This window comes from Polyodon spathula, chromosome 11 (assembly GCF_017654505.1).
Source record: "Polyodon spathula isolate WHYD16114869_AA chromosome 11, ASM1765450v1, whole genome shotgun sequence".
In the NCBI taxonomy this organism is placed as follows: domain Eukaryota; kingdom Metazoa; phylum Chordata; class Actinopteri; order Acipenseriformes; family Polyodontidae; genus Polyodon; species Polyodon spathula.
In genome coordinates, this window is record NC_054544.1 from 6,609,396 (window position 1) to 6,631,452 (window position 22,057).

The 22,057-nt window shown below is 35.1% G+C and overlaps 1 protein-coding gene across 2 annotated transcripts in view; it reads left to right on the top strand.

Moving 5' to 3' along the window:
* Positions 1-18,558, top strand: part of cfap221 (cilia and flagella associated protein 221) — a 30,227-nt gene extending 11,669 nt beyond the window's left edge. For both annotated transcript variants that reach the window (XM_041262833.1, XM_041262832.1), the window contains exons 9-26: positions 801-960; positions 3,365-3,497; positions 3,590-3,701; positions 4,227-4,335; positions 4,820-4,907; positions 5,522-5,611; positions 6,202-6,297; positions 10,091-10,184; positions 10,371-10,504; positions 10,882-10,962; positions 11,823-11,930; positions 12,953-13,117; positions 13,647-13,805; positions 14,507-14,607; positions 15,133-15,228; positions 15,682-15,795; positions 16,402-16,464; positions 17,358-18,558. In XM_041262833.1, the coding sequence (XP_041118767.1) occupies positions 801-960; positions 3,365-3,497; positions 3,590-3,701; positions 4,227-4,335; positions 4,820-4,907; positions 5,522-5,611; positions 6,202-6,297; positions 10,091-10,184; positions 10,371-10,504; positions 10,882-10,962; positions 11,823-11,930; positions 12,953-13,117; positions 13,647-13,805; positions 14,507-14,607; positions 15,133-15,228; positions 15,682-15,795; positions 16,402-16,464; positions 17,358-17,490 (2,036 nt within the window). In that variant the 3' untranslated portion in view covers positions 17,491-18,558. The remainder of the gene's footprint in view (positions 1-800; positions 961-3,364; positions 3,498-3,589; positions 3,702-4,226; positions 4,336-4,819; positions 4,908-5,521; positions 5,612-6,201; positions 6,298-10,090; positions 10,185-10,370; positions 10,505-10,881; positions 10,963-11,822; positions 11,931-12,952; positions 13,118-13,646; positions 13,806-14,506; positions 14,608-15,132; positions 15,229-15,681; positions 15,796-16,401; positions 16,465-17,357) is intronic.
* The last annotated feature ends 3,499 nt before the right edge of the window (positions 18,559-22,057 follow it).

The following is a 22,057-nucleotide window of genomic DNA, read 5'->3' on the forward strand; positions in this document are numbered from 1 at the left end:
TCGAGAGAAAATGAAACGAAAACAATTGCTACACGTGCAGGAAGCACAGTACTTGTTTTTGGGTGTCAGAATATTTTGTGTTTAAGACTTTGTTTTTGTTTTAACCTTTTATTTTGCTCTGTTAGCAGTGGTTTTGTAAAAGTATTTTGTTTGGTTTATTTTTTTATTTAAACAAAAATGCGCCCCAGCACATCGACCCGCAAGTACCTGCCTGGGTGCCTCTGTGTCAGCTTCCTGGTCTGGGTACGTCACTACAAAGCCATCCTGTCACATCAACCCCCAAAAAAAAAGGGGGGGGGGCTTTTATAGTATGACCATGACTTTGAAATGGTATAAAGGATATTCTTTATAAGGCCCCTCTTAGTGTGTGTTTTTGGATAGAATTTCATATGACCTGCAGACCTCTTCAGAAACCCAAACCCAGGAACTACAGACCTGCACTAGAACACCAAGTGCAAACCCTTTGTCATTGACTGTTCTGTATATAAAAACATGAAAAGTTATACAACTTCATCAAGAGGCTCTTTTTGTATAGTGTTGCCATTCTAACATGATATTCTCATTATATTGTTGAGGTTATTTTCTCCCTAAATTGGTTGTTAACTTGCATGTCAAAAAGACACAACATTTTAAAATTCAGCCATTAAATTGTGAAGTGGTTTCTCACAGATTTGCCACCTTTGTTTAAAAGTTCTTGAAACAGTATATTTATTTTTCTAAAAGGCTAGTTCCTATTCACCTTAGGAGCTGTATTCATCATGCTGTTAAAGGTACATCAATCACTGTTTTGTGTTTCTTAGGAATCATACCAGCAAATGGGCAGATAGATGTTGTTGTCACATTTACCCCATTTGAGTATGCCACAGCACAGACAACAATGCAGCTTGTAATCTCACAATTCAATTCAAAGCCTTATGTCTGCACCTTCACTGGGACATCATCTCCGTGCCTTGCACTAAGGTAACCCTAGTCTACTTCTTTCTAATCCTTTATCTGTTCAGCAAGACAACACGTTTTTCTTGGACTGGAATCTATATTGATTTTTTAGTATTAAATGTGTAGTTCAGTTGTTAAAACCATGTGGTGTTGAACTTTTTTTTTCTAGACAACAGAATGCTTGCTTAATATTAATGATTGCTGTTCATCTAATTATTGGAAGGCTGTTACAATTTATAGAATGACAATAACTTAATAACTGTTTGGTGTATCCATGCATAAGTCTGACTGCATACTTTAGAGTCAATATTGCTTGATAATTCTTGCAGCTGCCTTGATTCCATCATCAATATTATACCCGTAAGTGACCCAGGGTTATAGCACATGCCTCATTTTAGCTTTACAGTTTTATTTAGATCATTTTTTTTTTCTTTTAGTGCACTATATTTGCTGTATATTTTGGTTGATAAAATTATACTGTCATAGTATAAATATTTCAAGTCAAAGTGCACTTTAAAATCAAAATCTAATGATGTCATTATGCTGTGCTTTAATTGGAATTGTAGCACAGATATTTGGTTTCATTAAACATTGATTATCAGGATGAAAGAAGTAACAAGAATAATGTTGGTTAGTTTTGGATGACTAGAGCTTCTCCTTCATGTCAAGTTATTTGATGAATGACTTTTCATCAATTTCAACATTAGCGATAATGATGGGCAAAGTAAATACATATTTTGTTTTGTTTTTTGGGGTTTTTTTATCGGATTGTTCAGTGTGTTATAATATGATTTACTTCCTTCAGCATTGTATAGTACAATTTCTAATAATCACCTAGGATATTAGCAGTAACACAATACCTCTGCCACCTGTTTTATATAGACTTATTTCCAATGCATCTTAAAATAAAAAAAGACAGCTTTGTTACTGTAAGGTTCTGGTGGAAGTACAAGAGATTATCATAGGTACTATACATGTTGAAGGGATTACTATTAGGAAAATTAGAGAAACATCAGACTCCCACAAGAAGATTCTCAGTAACCTGCCTTTTCTCTCATTTCTGCAGTGTGAGACTCGTTTTCTTCTGGGTGTCTGAAAGTTGTATTTATTACTCATTAGTGAACAATAGATGCTATGTAAGCTGAAACTTAAGCAAAACATTTAATGTATATCACATAACGTGTAGTACTGCCTGCCAGTGGAGCTTTCTGATTGAAGTCAGTGTTTGAAAGTCTTAAGGTTTATCAGTGAAGGTTGCCATACACTGTACTACTTTCATCAGATATTTTTCACAAGAGACAGACATGTTTCTGAACATGTGCTACATAAAGTGATCAAAAACTTCAAATTACATAATGCATACTACAGGTGTAAGGTGAACTACGAAAATAGAATGCTGCACAAAAATTTAATGTCCAACCTGCGCGCTTACACAGCCTTTAGTTATAGTAAAAAGTTGTGCAAACAGAAACAGAATCTTCACTGCTCAAGTCTCATGAACATAAGGTACGGCTTTCGGATATGCTTCAACACAAAAAACCCTTTGTGTTTGGTCGATTTGCTTGGCTTTTTAGCACCAAAGCGATTTACCCACCCTTTTCAGTTTGTACCCTGTTTTGGCCACACACTTCCTACAATGTGAGAAATGTGCGTGATATGTACATGCTGCGTCACATTCTCATGACAATGGAGAGGGAATTTGGAGTTTCTAAACTGCAAAAATGTTAATTTTATTATGTAAGAAAATACTGTAGGCGTTTCATTAATATTGAACTTTAACATTGCATCTGCCGTTAAATTTAAATACCTGTTCTTTTCTGTTCCCATGAGAACATTACTGTAATCAATCAATTACCGCAGCTATGTTTTCACTCACGTTTACAGCTTTGAGAGATTAATAAATAACAGGCTGGATTAAAATTAATTCTAATATGATTAGATGTGGATATCTAGCCTGTACTTAAAACGGAATTCAAAGGTTACAGAGACTTTTGTTCTCTGCTGACTTTTACAGTTTCAGAGAGAGACCACATCAGAGGCTAATCACATGGCATGTTTCTTCATCTTGTGTTGAATAATTGCAGAAGAGATATATCACTATAATTGTTAGCAGTAGAAATACTGATTATAAAAAGTAACCAAGTTTCCATCACTATCACTGTTGCTTAAAAAGTACTTTTTGTTCAATATGACAGAGTATAAAACAAATTAAAAAAAAAACAATAAAACAAAATAATGTTTTTTTTATGTTTGGCACACAGCTGTGTTTTATAATTCTCTCAATAAAGTTCCATTGCAGGTTGTTGCCCAGTGGAAATGAACCATTTCACTGACATTTATTTTAACCTTTGGATATATGAAAGACGCAGACCTTTTTCAGATATACCTTGTATTTTTTTGTTTTGTTTTGTTTTTGTTTTTTTTTCAGAACCAAGATCAAAGATGAGGAAACAAAAAACATTTTATTAAAGCAGCAGCTTGATCCCCAGAAAATTTCACTGGTACACTTATCCAGGACAAAAAGAAAATTAAAACCTGTGCCGTCTACTGAAAAATCAACGGTAATGAAACAGCAGCAATTTCAAAATAATGAAATCCGGTATCTGTTTTCATGGGGTGATGACATTAACATTTTCCTTTGACTAAATTATAGGAGATTGTGTGCCAGAACCTAAAACTTCCAGTGGATTTATCAAATCATAGCTCCGTGGCTAAAGTTTTAATTGAGCAGCCAGGAAAGCTACGAACTAAAGACATGAAAGAAGGTAATGTGAATTAAGAGCAGGAGTATCAGTAAATTAAATATTGTTTACCTAAGTATATGATTAACATTAACTAAGCAAGCTGTAGCATTATGTTTTATTACACATTGAAGCGTTTTACAAACCAATCAATAAGAAACTGGAATCACACATAATTATCTTCCTAATAATGTGTATATGTTTGGTTTCCTAGCGCTACACAATGTCATGAAAATATGGAATGTATCAGTGGGGATGGAGATAATTTCAATGACAATCCTGGTCTGGAGGTTACATGTGTCCCATAGTAATGGTCAAATTATCAACCATTATTGCTGTCATCCCTCTTGAGAAAAACAGATCTTAGTGGCGTTAAAAGCTGTCATAATGTATAAACTGTATCTGAACAGAGCTGCTTCAGCTAGTTTGAAATAATTAACACATTTTAATGTCTATAAATATTTATAATGATCCAATACCTTAGTTAAATATGTATCACAGATGTCTCCTGTGTCCATGTTTTATTCTTCCAATTATTCTTGCATTAAGCACTGTCCCATGCCGGTGAAGGGCACAAAACAAGACAAATGAAAGAAGCCTCATTTGAGCAAAGGGTTCGCCTTGATGTCCTGGAAGAAAGAGCCAATCAGCTGAGATGGTGAGAATGACATCACAGAATGCTATCCTTGATTGTTTATTAAGAAAAATACATGTATATTATTGTGAACTAAACTTATATGCTAACCATTTACTGTACATTCAGTGAGAAAAGAAAAACACACATATCCACATACGGAGCTGGAGGTTTTATATGCATAATAATGCTGTAAACTAAAATGGCAATGTGTCTGGCCAATGTTGATCCCTGAGAAGCTGAATAACTGTGGTAACTTGCTGTTTATTACAGTCTCCCCACATGCTTTCCTCAACTTTACATCTATAGTTCACCTTGGGTGATGACAGCTTTTCATAGTTTAGCAATTTTTTTGTATAAACAATTATAATTTAACTTGGAATGATGCGTTAAAAGTTATTTTTTTGGCTGAAAAAGTGAACGACTCTCGTTTTTATGTTTTAAAACTATTTACTTGTTTTGACTGATGATAATGCTATAGAAATTTTCTTTTTATTTCTTAATTTAGGCAAGTGCATCTTGGCAAAGATCCAATTTCAACAGCTTTGAAAAAGCAAATTCTGCTGGACAGAGAGCTGTCACAGCATGAGTACAAGGTGAACCAAGTTATCCAAGGCCATATATAAAGAAGTATTTGGACAGGGTGTTTAAATTAATATGTGGTTGCACACACACACACACACACACACACACACACACATAATGCACACTGTCATACATTATCAGTTCCCATGATGTTGCCATATGTTTATATTGATACAAGTACCATTTTGTGGGATCCATGGTTTGCTCATTACAAATTACAAATAACTCTGCTTTGACATTACACAAGCTTCTCTTGTTATAGTTTTCCTCTGGAATCTTGACTTTTTGCCAGTTATGATAGATCACTTTAAATTTACTACACACCATCCTGAATTAAAAAAAAAATAAAAAATGTAGCTGCTTAAAACATAAATAATATTGTAACTGAACACATGAGTGTAAATGTTTCCTTTGATTACGAACAGCTTTGCTTTCTAACCATATCCAGGCAGCATTTTTGTCTGATAGCAGTATCTGGGATATTTGTCAATCATTCCTTTCTGTCTTACACATATTCTCTTTGTATGGTGCATTTTTAAATACACCTTTTCTGTTTCTCATTTATTAAACATGATGTATATAATGTTAAAATAATAACCTGCCTAGATATGTTTTGCTTTTTTAGGTGAAAAGAGGGGACCCATTTGTAGAAAAAGAATTGGAAAGAACCCAGTCTCGGGTGTCATTCAGACGAGTTCTGCGAACTGCGGGGCAGGTAGATACACTTTTATGTAAATGACCAGCAAATGTAACACACTTGGTTAACAAGTGTAGCTTAAACAACTTTGCTTAGTATTAAAAATAAGTTTTCAGTGTACCTGATTCTACCAATGTAGATATCACACATGCAGTATAATTGGTTTAGCCTAGAATCAATTTTTGCTCTCCATCTGGCACAGCAGACCATTATAATACTTTTTGTTCAAACATTAACACATATGTAACACAAATGTTAAGTGTTCATTCAAAATAACAAAGGTCTTTCCTCTGTCAAACAAACCTACTTTACTATACTGCCACTAGTTTCCTTTTAGCTGTTGATGGGGCATAAATATTTAACAGAATCAGTCATTTGAATTATACAGCCTTCTGTAATGTTTCGTCCTTGGCCAACCCAGTAGGGTTCTACCGCCCACCTCTGGATCCTGACACACAGTTTGGGAACCACATGCCTACGTTATATAGATTATTAGCTTTGTAAACTGTACATATGTTATTTAAATGAAGTGGTATATGCATACCATATATAGACATACATAAATAAATGTATTGTTTTGATTTTACCTTTAAAAAAATCTGTTTCAGTTTCCTACCTCTATACCAAAATTCGATGTGTATTCAAACAACCCCTGGGAAGTGAGACACAGAGCCCTAAGTCATTTCCAACAGGCTGCTCGAAAGGTATGTTACTATTGCATCTCTAAAAGCTCTTGAGTCCAAAACTTATTATTATTATTATTATTATTATTATTATTATTATTATTATTATTATTATTATTATTAATTAGTATTTATTTCTTAGCAGACGCCCTTATCCGGGGTGACTTAAAACTGTTACAAGGTGTCACATTATTTTTATATACAATTTCCCATTTATACAGTTGGGTTTTTACTGGAGCAATCTAGGTAAAGTACCTTGCTCAAGCGTACAGCAGCAGTGTCCCCCACCTGGGATTGAATCCACGACCCTCCAGTCAAGAGTCCAGAGCCCATTGTGCCTTTCATTTTTCCTTTTAAGACAATAAATGACTTGAGGGTGGGGACCTGTGGATATTTGGGGTGTAATTATTGATTTATGGTGGTACTTTAATCTTTGTAGCATAACTTTGAGCCTATTCTTAAACAAGATATGTGTATTTTTTTAAAAGTAAGGCTTTTACTCTGTATGATCACCAATGAAAATGCAATAACTAGTAATCCAGTCTGGCTATTGGATAGCAACCATCAGCATTATTTTTGGGTGCTATTTTCTTTACTCACAAATTAAACAAACACTGGAACCTCCTCAAGTTCACCTTAAGTAATTATTACTATTAGTTCAAAGTCTATGAAATTTGTCCATACCTCTACCTTCTCTGAACAAAGTGTATTCATATCTACCTCTACTTAGATGGATTAAGAGAGTAAACCCAGAAATAAAATAGGTCTCAAAGTTCAGCTCTATTTAGCTGTTGCCCTATGAAGAAAGTGGATGTTTACTATCTCTCTTCAACCTGTGTAATCTCAGGGCCCAATATACTGATATATATGCACTGCAACTTGAAGTGCAATTATGAATGTTTCGTGCAGGTGATTTTATTATAATGCAAAATAACAGAAATAGTATCTTTATAGCATGCACTGCTATGTGTTCTTTGGGTGTGTGTATGCTGTTGACTGTCTTTGATGTCCCAAGGCCGATCTCTTTCATGAATACACTATAGGAACAAAGTTCACATTCAGCTTTGAGAACACTTATCTATGCCACATTGCTGATTCCTAATCCCATATTTGTATATCAGTCATTATGTCAGTGGCTATAATAGAAGCCTGAAACTGTACATACACCAGTCTGCAGCTGAACCCAGCTCATTTGTGTGTTGATGAATAGCAGACAACCCATTGTCCTGTATATATGAATATGTGCACATAGCCTTTTATGATCACTAAAGCACAGGAAAAGTAGAAGCTGTCTTTGCTGTGTTTTTTCACATTAAACCATCTTGTACAATGTACTATGGGCACAGTGGCAGCACTGTGAATATGCAGAGTAGGATGGCATTTTGCTAAACATGGTCTTACAAATTATATGCACATACAGTGGCTTGCGAAAGTATTGACCCCCCTTGGCATTTCTCCTATTTTGTTGCCTTACAACCTGGAATTAAAATGTATTTTTATTTGGATTTCATGTAATGGACATAATGGTCACATAATTAGTTAAATAAAGTCCACCTGTGTGCAATCTAAGTGTCACATGATCTGTCACATGATCTCAGTATATATACACCTGTTCTGAAAGGCCACAGAGTCTGCAACACCACTAAGCAAGGGGCACCATGAAGACCAAGGAGCTCTCCAAACAGGTCAGGGACAAAGTTGTGGAGAAGTACAGATCAGGGTTGGGTTATAAAAAAATATCCGAAACTTTGAACATCCCACGGAGCACCATTAAAGCCATTATTAAAAAATGGAAAGAATATGGCACCACAACAAACCTGGCAAGAGAGGGCCGCCCACCAAAACTCATGGACCAGGCAAGGAGGGCATTAATCAGAGAGGCAACAAAGAGACCAAAGATAACCCTGAAGGAGCTGCAAAGCTCCACAGCGGAGATTGAAGTATCTGTCCATAGGACCACTTTAAGCCGTACACTCCACAGAGCTAGGCTTTACGGAAGAGTGGCCAGAAAAAAAACCATTGCTTAAAGAAAAAAATAAGCAAACACGTTTGGTGTTCACCAAAAGGCATGTGGGAGACTCCCCAAACATATGGAAGAAGGTACTCTGGTCAGATGAGACTAAAATTGAGCTTTTTGGCCATCAAGGAAAACTTTATGTCTGGCGCAAACCCAACACCTCTCATCACCCTGCAAACACCATCCCCACAGTGAAGCATGGTGGTGGCAGCATCATACTGTGGGGATGTTTTTCATCAGCAGGGACTGGGAAACTGATCAGAATTGAAGGAATGATGGATGGTGCTAAATACATGGAAATTCTTGAGGGAAACCTGTTTCAGTCTTCCAGAGATTTGAGACTGGGAAGGAGGTTCACCTTCTAGCAGGACAATGACCCTAAACATAGTGCTAAAGCAACACTCGAGTGGTTTAAGGGGAAACATTTAAATGTCTTGGAATGGCCTAGTCAAAGCCCAGACCTCAATCCAATTGAGAATCTGTGGTATGACTTAAAGATTGCTGTACACCAGCGGAACCCATCCAACTTGAAGGAGCTGGAGCAGTTTTGCCTTGAAGAATGGGCAAAAATCCCAGTGGCTAGATGTGCCAAGCTTATAGATACATACCCCAAGAGACTTGCAGCTGTAATTGCTGCAAAAGGTGGCTCTACAAAGTATTGACTTTGGGGGGGTGAATACTTATGCACGCTCAAGTTTTCTGTTTTTTTGCCTTATTTCTTGTTTGTTTCACAATAAAAAATATTTTGCATCTTCAAAGTGGTAGGCATGTTGTGTAAATCAAATGATACAAACCCCCAAAAAATCTATTTTAATTCCAGGTTGTAAGGCAACAAAATAGGAAAAATGCCAAGGGGGGTCAATATTTTTGCAAGCCACTGTAAGACATGTTTATTATTAAGGAGGCATAACGAATAAGTCTATAAAAAAAGTCAAAATCAAATTATCACATAAGCAAATCACTTTATAAAGCACATGCAAAGCTATGTCAGTGATTAAACAAGGATGTAAAAAAGGCACACTTCCTTCAATGTTTAGAAACATCACTCTTCGCATCCCAAAAAGTTGATCCGTCTTTGGTAACTATACAATACATGTTTACAAACCATTTGAGGAATTGTCACCTACTGGAGACATGTATTAGTGTTGGCATCATTATGCCAAACAGTTGTCTTTATATTTTGAGAGGTGCAGTTATAGTTAGAAAAAAAGACAAAGAACCATAAACATGTCTAAGCCCAACTGTGAAAGCCATCTTGCTTCAGTTATGATGACTAATGACAGGGTTGTTATGTACTGTAAGCAGCCAATCTGCACACTAAAAAGACTTGGCATTGCTAAATATAGGAATAATGGTCCATGCTCTGTGATTTAATAGCAACATATTAAAGAACATCTCCTGAGTTATTGTCCTGGATTAATTGGCAGAAAGGAGGACTCTGGTAAACATTAACATTGTTTCCAATAAAAATGTATGTAATGTGCATTCTGCATTTATCAATAAACAACATCATGTTTAAGAAAACAGGGTTTGTTCTGACCAGAGCATCAGGCACATCTTACACTTACCGACTGCGGATACAACTTCCTTAAATAAAATTATACATAAAATTATATGCTGCATAAAAAAATTATTAATGATAAAACCTTTATATTTTATAAACGTTTTTTGCATGTACAGTAAGTGCCATGTAGACTTTGTAAGCTTTGAGTATCCAATATTTAACTCTGTAAATAATGTTAATTCATGTACATTTCAGTCTTTTTGAATATTGTTTCAGTATGTTCAATTTCCTAGATCTTGATACGTTGTCGGATGAACAGCAGGCTGCTTTCGTTAAACAATCCAGTTCAAAGTATTAAAAGACAGACCAGTAAAACACCAGTAGCAGGTAAGCAAGGAATTTTTCAACCAAATAATTATCCAATTAGTAAAATCTAAGAATGATAATTGTGATACAGACTCAAAACATTTTATATTCTAATGTGTTGATTCTTATTAACTTTTAGAATGTTACTTTAAAAAATATATAAATAAAATACAGACATCTAACAAAAACTGTATTTGCATTCATCAGAGGACAGCTTTTCCAGCATGGACTTTCCAGCTGTTGGTGTCGAAGATAAGCCATTCCTTATGAAACTGTCATTGGAAAACTTGCTTCCTTTCTCTTTTCCCAGCTACACACCCCCTAACCAGACTGATGAACTTGTAAGTAATCTTGAAAATTACAATTCTCCTTAGTTGTATGCCATAGCATTAACCACTGGCAAGAAAATAACAGCACTTGCCTTTACATTGAGTGTGTACTGTATGATATTGGATCTTCTTCAAGGGTACCAAAGACCATTTGTTTTTATCTTGTACAATATCTTTAAGTTCCAGGATATCTGTTGAGCCAGTTGGACTTTGGGATGAACGTATCCCACATCTGTTGGGCAATGTAGCTTGGCAGGACAAGGAAAAGGGTTGTCTAGAAGGATAATATTAAACTAACAAAAGATATTTTGTAATGGCTGGTTTAGGGGATAACGTGTATTTAAAAATATCTAAAGTGTTTCTTAATAAGAGCATTCATCTAATCATAGGCTCCTCACGCACTGGGACCTGTACCTGTCAAACCAACTGAAGTAACATTTAAACCAGTTGTGCCATTCTACAACTTAAAGGTTTGTGTTCCATCATTTTTAAATCCTTGACCTAAAAAGCTCTTTTGTTGTTATTATTATTATTATTATTATTATTGTTGGGAGAATGAATCAACAAATGATTTTTGATCAAAAATACTTTATATGCTTAAAAGAAATAGTGTTAATACAATCGTATAAACATTGGATACAAGCAAGCAAAGACGCGCCGGTCACGGCATGAACCAATGTATACGCTTGCATCACAACACAGACGTCATGTGGAGTCAATTCAAGGAAGTGACTGTCGATTCAAACAAAAACATTACATTGAATACTAAGAATATTAGCATTTCCACCCCCATTTCTTCCAATCAGCATGGATCCACCTTACTATCACATACCCTCAACACATCTGGTAAGGAGAGGGGGTGGGGGGAGACTCACCCAAATCTATAACGTTCTATAGTGCGTCACATTTAAGCATTTTACAGACTGCCTTAACCTAATCTGTTCTTTGTTTGTGGTGTTCTGTTTTCACACTTTGTCCACACATTGTGATTAGGTACCTGCTAACGTTGGCTATCTGCCTAGATGCCAAGATACGAGAAACTGCAAATGTCTTGCTTGTTACACATGCTTTAAGCTATATCAAAATATGAAAATAACATATAAGAAATACATAAGTAATACTTTGTGCAGAATGTCATATCCTATATTATTATTATTATTATTATTATTATTATTATTATTAATAATAATAAAATGTATTAATGAACTGCATTGTGGTTCCATTTTAACGATTTAAACAGCTGTTTACTTTAACTGGTTTTCTCAGCTAACTAAATCTGAATGAGATGTGTGTGTTCTTTTGTATATTTTTACATTTTATTAAACCCTAGGTTCCCCAGCACTTCAAACTGATGGGATATCAAACAGAATCAGCTCTTGATGCATCAACCAGTTATGTTCCCCAAACACTGTCTCGGCCTCTTAGGTCAGGTGCTGAGGTAAACCAAGCTAGCCATTTCACTTAAAACCAAAAAGCTGTACGTCACTGGAGGTCTGAAAACATTTGTTTAGTGTGATTTTTATCTCTGTTGACCAGATGTGCTTAATTAAAATACGCACTAACCTGTGTTAATACATATGCTGCCATTTAAATGTGTTAAGTTCTTTTTGAAAGGGTTGGTTTTCCATGTTGTTTGTAACACTTGTACCTTTTCTTATCATACAACCCCTGCTGTTGTAGTTTAATTAGTTTATGTAGCAAAAACTCAATGCAATAAGAGTATACAGTGCAGTAAAAAAAGACCATTGAGACAACACTTACATCTTCACATTAGAAGCCAAAGGAAAGTTTACAAGTAATTGACAGGAGCAATCAGACAAGGGGCACATATGATAGACAAGAGGCACTTGCAGATACTCTGACTGTTTTTTTTTTTTTTTTTGTTTGTTTTTTTTTCAATGCTCCTCTGAAGCTATTTTATGGTCTTGTTGACATTCACAAGCATCCCAGAGCTTGGCCTATTCTTCCACACAGACAGTATTTTACCAGTCACAGAACTAAACATTCCACATTGAGTTTTAGAACAACTTTAGGTTATGCTATAATTACCCTTCTATCTCAACTGCATCAAAGTATGTGAACCCTGCAAGTGCTGTTGAGCTTAACACTAGAACCGCCACGGGATTAACGAGATTTAAAATGTAAACAAATCTGTGTATATATATATATATATATATATATTTTTTTTTTTTTTTTTTTTTTTAAACAGTTGGGTTTTACATGAAATTCTTAAATAAAAGGTTATTTGATACACACCAGTGATTTTTGATCCAATCTATGTGCTGATTTACTGTATACACTATCAATGTGTTTATTACCGACATCTTCAATAAACAGCTTGTTGTCCAAAATGTATGATGCTTATTGTGTTTTTATTAAGTGCACGCACCCTCTGTAAATCTTACAGAGAAATATTTACTTTTTTAATTTCCTATTTTCATGTTTGCTTTCTTTTTCTAGGATGAGCTGATCCCAGCAGTGACCTGGCCTCCTTCTGCAGCCCAGGTAGTTGACCTAGAGGAAGAGCAGGTCCTGGAATGGGACAAAACCGCTTCTGCTGCTCTATCATTAACCCCACCTGAAGCGCTACTGAGATCCCCTGAGTGCCATCCTCTAAAGATTTTTGTGAGTGAAAAAGAAATAGAGAGTGTTTTTTTTTGTTTTTTGTTTTTTTTCGATTGAATCTTTAACACTATAACAACTGACACTAAATAAAGATATTGCTTATTACATTTGGGGTTAGGTTTGGGGGAGGTTGTTTTTGGATCTCTTGATATACTATTGGTCACCTTTGTTTGTGGGAATGTTAATGGCGAGGTAAAAGAAGGCAAAAAAAAAAAAAAAAAAAAAAGGTCTGTAAACATCTACATCATTTGTTGTACATTACACACACCCCTTATATAAAGAATAAGAATAACTCTTGTAGACTACATTTGTAAAAAGATGGTTGCCCAGCTTGTTGTATATAACATACAAAAGCCTCTCTTAAAAGAGTGTTCATTATTCTCTAAATGTGTGGTAATCTTGGCTTTCTGTAACAATAATATACAAAGCGATTCTGACTGCTGTCAATGATGAACTATTTTTGTTTGGGTTGAAACTTATTTAATAATGATGACAACCTGTTCTTTTTTTCATTTGTTTGTTTTTACAGAACCCTGCTCCAGGTCTTTATGCATTTAAGCAGCCCCTCTCCTACTTAGAGACTGACCTTGAATTTCACCTGTGCCCAGTCCCGAGATACACTGTCATCAAGGATGCTGTAGCAAGGGCTAATGTTCCCAGCACACAGAAGAAATTCCTTGATCGAGAGGTAAATACTGAGTCAAACATGTGCTGGTAATATAATGTATGCATTATTATCTGAAGGCAGTAGTTAGTCATCCTGAAACAAATCAAAAAGTTATACAAATCTAAATAATGACACTGTTTATATTGCACTAAGGCTATGAAAAATATATAATTAGGTCTGTTTAGTGTGTTTCTGTCTTAGATCTGGCATTTAGATCAGTTGACTAGACACCATTCTGTATGAAAGCCCTGTTAGCTTTATTGCATACAGCCATTCTACTTGCAGTCTGATTTGCTGAGACAATGCTTGATGTTTAAAAACTGACAAGGATTTTAATGCACTTCTATGAGCATTTATAAGAATGATATATCTAAAAAAAATAATAATAAAATACACAATGTGGGATGTACAGAAAACACTGTCAGTAATATTCCTACTGAAAGTTTAATGCATGGAAGAAAAGCTTTCGTGTGCATACAGCATTTAAATATCAATTATTTATTTATTAAAAAAACATATGATATACACAAGATACTAATTCTTTTTGTTTATTTTTTTCTTATTATTTATGATGAGCTGTACAGGAGCAGAATGCATGACATCACTTCATTAAGTTAACAGTAGACTAGCGTTTTGACATTTGATTCACACATTGTTAAAATATAAGTACAGCACTGGTACAGTACTCAAGGAATCTGACTAAATGACTCTTGTCAAACCAGGAGGTGATTTGCGGTGTAATGGCGTGGAAGAAGTTTCCGTCAGCATCTCTTGCTGCTTTGTCCCTCACTGCAACCTTGAGCAGCTCATGGACACCTCGAGAGTAAGCATGCTGGAATTCAGTCTTCACTGACATGAGCCAGTTACTCAGTATAAATGCTTGTTGTGCTCCACCGTAGTTTGATAAATTTGACGTTCTGCACATAACATACTGTAAGCATTTCTGTCTGCTTTGTTAACTGAATGGAAGTGCTGAAGACAGATAATCAATTCAAATGGAACCTTGGCTAATTATTATACTTGTACTTTTTCAAAGCCAACACTTTTCAAGTTCAGGCTTGTGATTTATACAATTAAAAAGTCACTGTCGAAACAAAGGCCGTTTTGAAACAACCTTTAACAAAGATTCACTTATACTGATGAAATCATTTAAAAAGGCAACCCTTTTAAAAATTTTGAATGATCTATTTTTTCTCTGCATAGGTACTTTTTTTCTTATAGACACTCATACAAATTCCAATTTTAATAGTTGATGTCTAATAAACACATATGATTCTCTCCAGTTGATAATGATTTATTGGGACAAGGTGTTGATTTTGATTTTTGATTTTTTTTATATATACTTTAGATCAGACCCTTTTGGTACAGATTTACTTCCTACTGCAGTCCCTCCAGCACTGGATGGCTTACCAGAAGAGATCAAAGAAGATGTCCTGGAGGGCATGTAAGCAAATTACCTAAGTAAAAAACAACATGGATGTGTAACATTTAACAGCATGTGCATGTTTTTATTTATTTATTTTTTGTGTTGTTTTACAGCTTCTGTAAATTCCAGATCTTTTTTGTTTGTTTGTTTTTCTAAAATGAATTAGAAAAGTTTGATTGAATGCCGTCCATAACTACAAAACACTCAATGAATGTTAACTTTGGAGATGAAGGCACTCTAGTCTAAACTCTAGTTTATTATTGAATTCATTTAGTTTATTTTAGTATTTCTAAATGTTGATTGAATATTGCCACAGGACAAGGGAATAATGCAGAAGCTGATTTATTTTTAACCCACCCCAAGTGAACTTGGTATTTTATAAACAACTAAAGCTAACGTATGATGCTGTTAGCCACTTTGGACTTACTACTTGGTTCACTTGGTTGTTCTCTTTCTCTTCATGTGTGGCAGACTTGAGAGTGAAGGGGTTTCTCTCACACCTGAGATGCTGAAGGCTGAGTTTCCAATGATTGAAAGCCTACCAACAACAGAACAGCTTAAAGATAGATCAGCAAAAGATGAGAGGTAATTTGCTTAGAAAGCTTCAATGGGACCCCAGGACGGGGTTTCAGTTTTGTTTTCCACAGATTCGAACTTGATGATCGATACTCAAACAGTAACAATATAATGAGATAGAAATCTTGAAACCGGCTTTGTTAACATTGTAAACTTCTCGTGTATAATACAAAATAAAAGCATGTTCTTTGTTATTTTTATTGGAATCTAGTTAATAGAAATTGAAGTCCCTTTTGCAAGGGCATTAGATACAAATGATAATATTGTGGTGACCAGGACATTAAAATAACTAGTGAAGAGTGATGCACATCATTGGAAAAGTACAGCACAGCTTATTATTCTACTTATCTTTTCTCCACATAATTATACTGTCCATAGACAGATGGCTTTGTTTTCCAGTCTCCTTCCCTAACTACAGTATTTGCCTGGTTATAACAACAAAAAATTAATGAGGAAAACCATCAATGAGGAAGGAGTAGCTCTCGATATATCTGTTTAAAACCTGAACTACAATATATTTACCAGAAATATGCAAAGATCAACCGACAATGATTTATAAAACAAAATGCAACTTTCTTGCTGTTTAAGAAACCTTTTTTTTTTTTTTTTTTTCAGCAGTACATGTCTACAACGCAAAACTCCCTTACAGACAATATATGCCAATGGACCTATATCCAGGTTAGCATAATAAATACATGTACTGTATAAGTTTATTTGTAGAAGTGACTAAACATTTACATTTGTATTGTACAGTAAATCATGCAATATTGATGCAGATGTCTAGTATGGACTGGGTTGGTTATGTAGAGTGATCTTTCAATAAGTTTGCATTTATCATTTTAGCCCTTATCAAAATGATTTATGTTCCTATGTTAAGTCTGTAAACTCAGTTTATGATACCAGTTTAGAGGATATCAGTTATTAATAATATTTACAGTACTTTTTAAAACAACAACACTAAAAACATCCAATGATTTTACCTACACTTTAGGACTTGATTGTGTTTCAGTGCCAACAGGCCAATTTTGAATTCTATGAATTTTCAACAGTGTGAAAAGGAGAAGTTGGTATTAAAATACTCTATGATTGTCAACAATCCATAATTCCCCAAAACAATCCCACGTGTCTACATGATTAAAAAGTTCACATTTTTGGTTTTGAATCCTTTGTCACTGGACCATCAACAATGTTCGTAACAAGCAGCAAGGTTTGCAGCTCAAAGCTGATCCAATATTGAGGAGAAAGGCACGTGCTTCACAGTGTTCTTCTCTTATCGTGAAAATGCTGGATCGTGTTTCGATTTTGTTAGGTTCAGAACCCAGCGAAATGGCATGGCCTAAAGTGATCTGACCCATAAATTTCCTGTTTTCATAATAGAATCATTAAAAAAGTGCTGTTTTCAAATGAAGGAATTGTGTAATGTAAGTTTAGCACAGTCTTACTTTAAGACAAAGGGTGCAAAGCAATGTTCAACTAGGCAACACTCTGATCAGTAAGATAACTACAGTTTAAAAATCACATTTTGAGTTCTTCTTCTTTTTGTATTTCATTGTATGCATTTTGTTTTGCAGCGATGTAAGAGAACAGCAACTGGAGCAATATCTACAATCCCAGAACAATAAACTTGGAGCAAAAGTTCAAACTCGGCTGAATCAACTGAAGTCGGTGGCCAGGCCAGGTGGCAAAGATGTAATACAGGACTGACTGATGTCTTACTGCAATACTGACTAAAGGTTATTTAATGCTAATTATCACTTTTTTCTTAATGTACGTGCCTTTTTGTAGCAGATTATAAAATATTACATTCAAAATTAAAACGTAATTGATTCATTGAGTGTTTAATTGAGTGTTTGTATTAACTGTCATATTTAAATAGGCATTAGTTTACATTACTGTTTCAATTTTGATTAAACTAATTCAACACCAACTGTTTTTATAGAATATCTATATAGCTGTAATACATACTATGTATTGTCTTATATCATTGCTGAATATAAAGGGATTATTCTAAAAAAAACTTGGTCTTTTTAAAAACAGATTTTTTAAAAATTGTCGATATATTGTAGTCTGTTTTCTATAGTTTGAGCCCCATCTAGCTGTTGATCATAAGAATAAAAAATAAAAAAAACTAAAGCTGTACTGCTTACAATAGCTCTCGAATGTTTCATGTGATTTATAGCAGCATGTATATTTGTAGTACTACTGTGACTGTCGATAACCCCATATATTATAAAATACTAAATTACAAATGAAAGGTTCTTGGAGCTGAACGGTTAGAATAGAAACCTACAAACCTTTTTCATTGTGGTGCCGCCATGCTACATGGGTCTACATTTATTATAAAGCCCAATATCGGTGACATCATCACGTTGTCTTCAAAGTACAAAAGTACACTGTTTATACATAATACCAGTACTTCAAACTGGGGCATGTGGTTGAATGTACACTGAATCTCCTGCTGGAGCATGTTTCAAGTGCCTGCTCCCAGATACAGCACACTTGGTAAATCAAGTAAATAAATGTCTTTGTAAGGTTGTTATTTGAGTGTTGATTTCATCAGAAAATACAGCATTTATATATATTTATACACACACACACACACACACACCTGGGCTCAATTCAATGTCTATTCAGTCAAACCCTCCATCATAGGGAGGCACATTCTGAACACAACCTTGTGATTGCAAAATGTGAAACCTGTGCCAAGTTCTGTTAAGCTTCAGAAAATGTATGGAAAATTTTACTGAGTGTTGCCCTAGAAAGGTAAAATGATGGGTGTCATAAAGCGATATGTTTTATTGACATAACCTCTTTCTGTTCAATGAAAATAAAACCAATTTTAAAGTGCCTCTTTGTAAAAATTAATATTCATGTTCTAGATAGAAGTGCATCTAAATTAGCGCAGAACTTAATAATACTTCTCAGGTACAAGATGGAACAGCAGGTGTCATTTAGATGGATATTCATCCATCTTGGGGAGGAATCTGCCCGGACTTTATTGATTAACTTAAATTTACATTTACAGTTTCTTTCATATTCTGACAAACTGAATGTACACCACTGGTTTTGTTTTCCAGTTAAGCATGAATGTGTAGTCATTTCCTTTCCACTGTGAAAGATTTCCTCTGGTCTTTTATCTAGTGGGTAAAACAAGTTTCTGAATGGTGCTCAGGACCTACAGGAAACATTAAGGAAACAGCATAATTAACTACGCATTGCTTAACTAAACCTGCTCAATGAACAACAAGTACAATTATCAAAGAAACACTTTATGATAATTAATATTTCACCTGCTCAGACAAACATGATATAGACAATCAGGGTCAATTGCAGTGCACCAAATTTAGTCCACAGTACTTGATGTGATTAAGTGAGTTAGACTAACGTTAGTACCATTGCTAATCCCAATTGCAGTGTATCCAAGATGGATTAGATCACTGGGGTCAGTTAAAAGAGATGAACTTTATGTACTGATTGCAGCATACCAAACAAGACCCTTGCGGTCAAAAAACCAAAGATCCACATTAAGTGGAGCAAGCTAGTCCTATGAAGACAAGACTATGCTAGTCTGACTTGCTCTGATTTGTCCCCTTTTTTTCAATATTTGCTTGAAAATCTGTTTGATATGGGTTATACACATGAAATGAACAATATGCTACCATTGCAAGTAATTCATATGTCTACAAGGTATTAGTATAAAATATATAAACTATTCAAATGATAATTTTATGTTAAGTACTCAAGTACATGACCCTGTAATGTGGGGAATAGTACCCAATACATTTTCAAAATTCCTATAATCTCCACTATTATGGCAAAAGTTTAGTGAATTTGTACTATTGTCTAAATATCATACAGTATTACAGTATATATTTGTGTTATACATGGAAACTCCTCTGTTAACTTACTTTGGGACGTCCTTGTGTAAACTGTTGGAAATGCTCATGAAATACTGCCACTAGGGGACAGCATGAGGACAGTTTTTTTTTAAACCTGGTTCATCTGAAATATAACTAAATACAATGGTGCCAAATCATAATGCAGCTGTGTACTGGCTGAAGCTTACAGTGCTTATTACAACAATATAAACTTGTGTTCAGAACATTTTGCCTTGCAGATTATCTAGCTATGATACGGTTCAGTTTCCACAATAGCTAATCTACTGAATCTGTTCCTTAAATAGAAAATAGCTTCAGGTTGAAATTCCTTTGCTTTATACTGCCTGCTTCACTCTTGATTGCAGTCATTCTATGTGAGTCTAATTGCAATTTCTCAAATAATGTGAAGAAGCTGCTCTTCAGTTCTAGTTGATATATATATATATATATATATATATATATATATATATATATATATATATATATATATTTGTGCCTATAGAAAGTCTACACCCCCTTTAACTTTTTTCACATTTTGTTGTGTCAGTGCTTCAGAGTTTCATACATTTAAATGAGGATTTTTGTTTCCACTTATCTACACACCATACTCTACACTGTTAAGGGGAAAAAAAGTTTTTTTTGAGAAAAAGATTATATATGAAAAATACAAAACTGAAAGGTCATAATTAGATAAGTCTCCATCCCCCTGAGTTAATATTTGGTGGAAGCACCTTTGGCAGCAATTATAGCTGTGAGTCTGTTGGGATAGGTATCTACCAACTTTGCACACCTAGATTTGGCAATATTTGACCATTCTTCTTTACAAAACTGTTCCAGCTCTGTCAGGTTCCTTGGGAAGCGTTCATGGACAGCAATCTTCAAGTCATGCCACAAATTTTCGATTGGATTTAGGTCAGGGCTCTGACTGGGCCACTCAAGGACATTTACCTTTTTGTTCCTTAGCCACTCCAGTGTAGCTTTGGCTGTGTGCTTTGGGTCAATGTCATGCTGAAAGGTGAACTTCTGTTCCAGTTTCAGCTTTCTTGCAAAGGACAGCAGGTTTTCCTCAAGGACTTCTTGGGTAAAATACAGGCCAGATTTGTGGAGTGCTTGGGATATTGTTGTCACATGCACACTTTGACCAGTCTTGGCCATAAAAGTCTGTAGCTCTTGTAAAGTTGTCATTGGCCTCTTGGTAGCCTTTCTGATTAGTTTCCTTCTTGCTTGTTCATCCAGTTTGGAGGGACAGCCTGATCTAGGCAGGGTCTTGGTGGTGCCATACACCTTCCACTTCTTAATAATCATCTTGACCATGCTCCAAGGGATATTCAAGGCCTTTGATATTTTTTTATACCCATCCCCTGACTTTCAACAACTTTGTCCCAGAGTTCTTTTGAAAGCACCTTGGTGCTAATGGTTGAGTCTTTGCTCTGAAATGCACTACCAGCAGAGGGAGCCTATAGAAACTGCTGAATTTATCCTGAAATCATGTGAATCATTATCATTTAACACAGGTGGAGGCCATTTAACTTGGTATGTGATTTAGAAGGTGATTGGTTACACCTGAGCTAATTTCGGATTGCTATCACAAGGGGGGTGGACACTTATCCAACCAAGCTATTTCAGTTTTTATTTTGAATTCATTTTCTACAAATTTCTAGAATATTTTTTTCACTTGGAAGTTGTGGGGTAGGATGTGTAGATAAATTTAAAAAAAAAAACTATTTCAATGCATTTTAATTCCAGGCTATAAGGCAACAAAAGGTGAGAAATTTGAAAGGGGGTGTAGACTTTCTATAGGCACTGTATATACTTGAGTACTCAAATAAAATCAGTATGTGTAAAACATACTGCAGGCTGGATCACCCAGTCTTTATAGAAGTAAGAGCCTGATCTGCAATTTTGGATCAGGTGCCCTTTAGTTTTTCAGGCAATACAGTGTGGTGCACTAGATGGTACTGGGTGAGAACATGGGTGCATTGATACATTGTATAAGGTATTAATGACAACTCCAAATTATTATTATTATTATTATTATTATTATTATTATTATTATTATTATTATTACCATCGCCATCATCACGGGATACATTTTCCAATTACCCACTAGAGGCTTCACAATCATGTCCAGAAATGTTTGCAGGCGTACAGGCTATAACTCTGACATAACCATAAACAATCACACATTGTATCATATAACTTAAACACGCAGCAAAAAATGTTCTGCCATAAACAGTATTATGCATTTCACACAGACAAATTATGAGTCAATAGGCGTACATGGTGTGAGAGAGTGCGAGCGCCAAAATCATCGTAGACTGATTCCAGCCGTGTAGGGAAAGCTCGGTCTGACGCGCTCCAATCCGGACTGCTGAAGCGCTTTTGCGCACTGA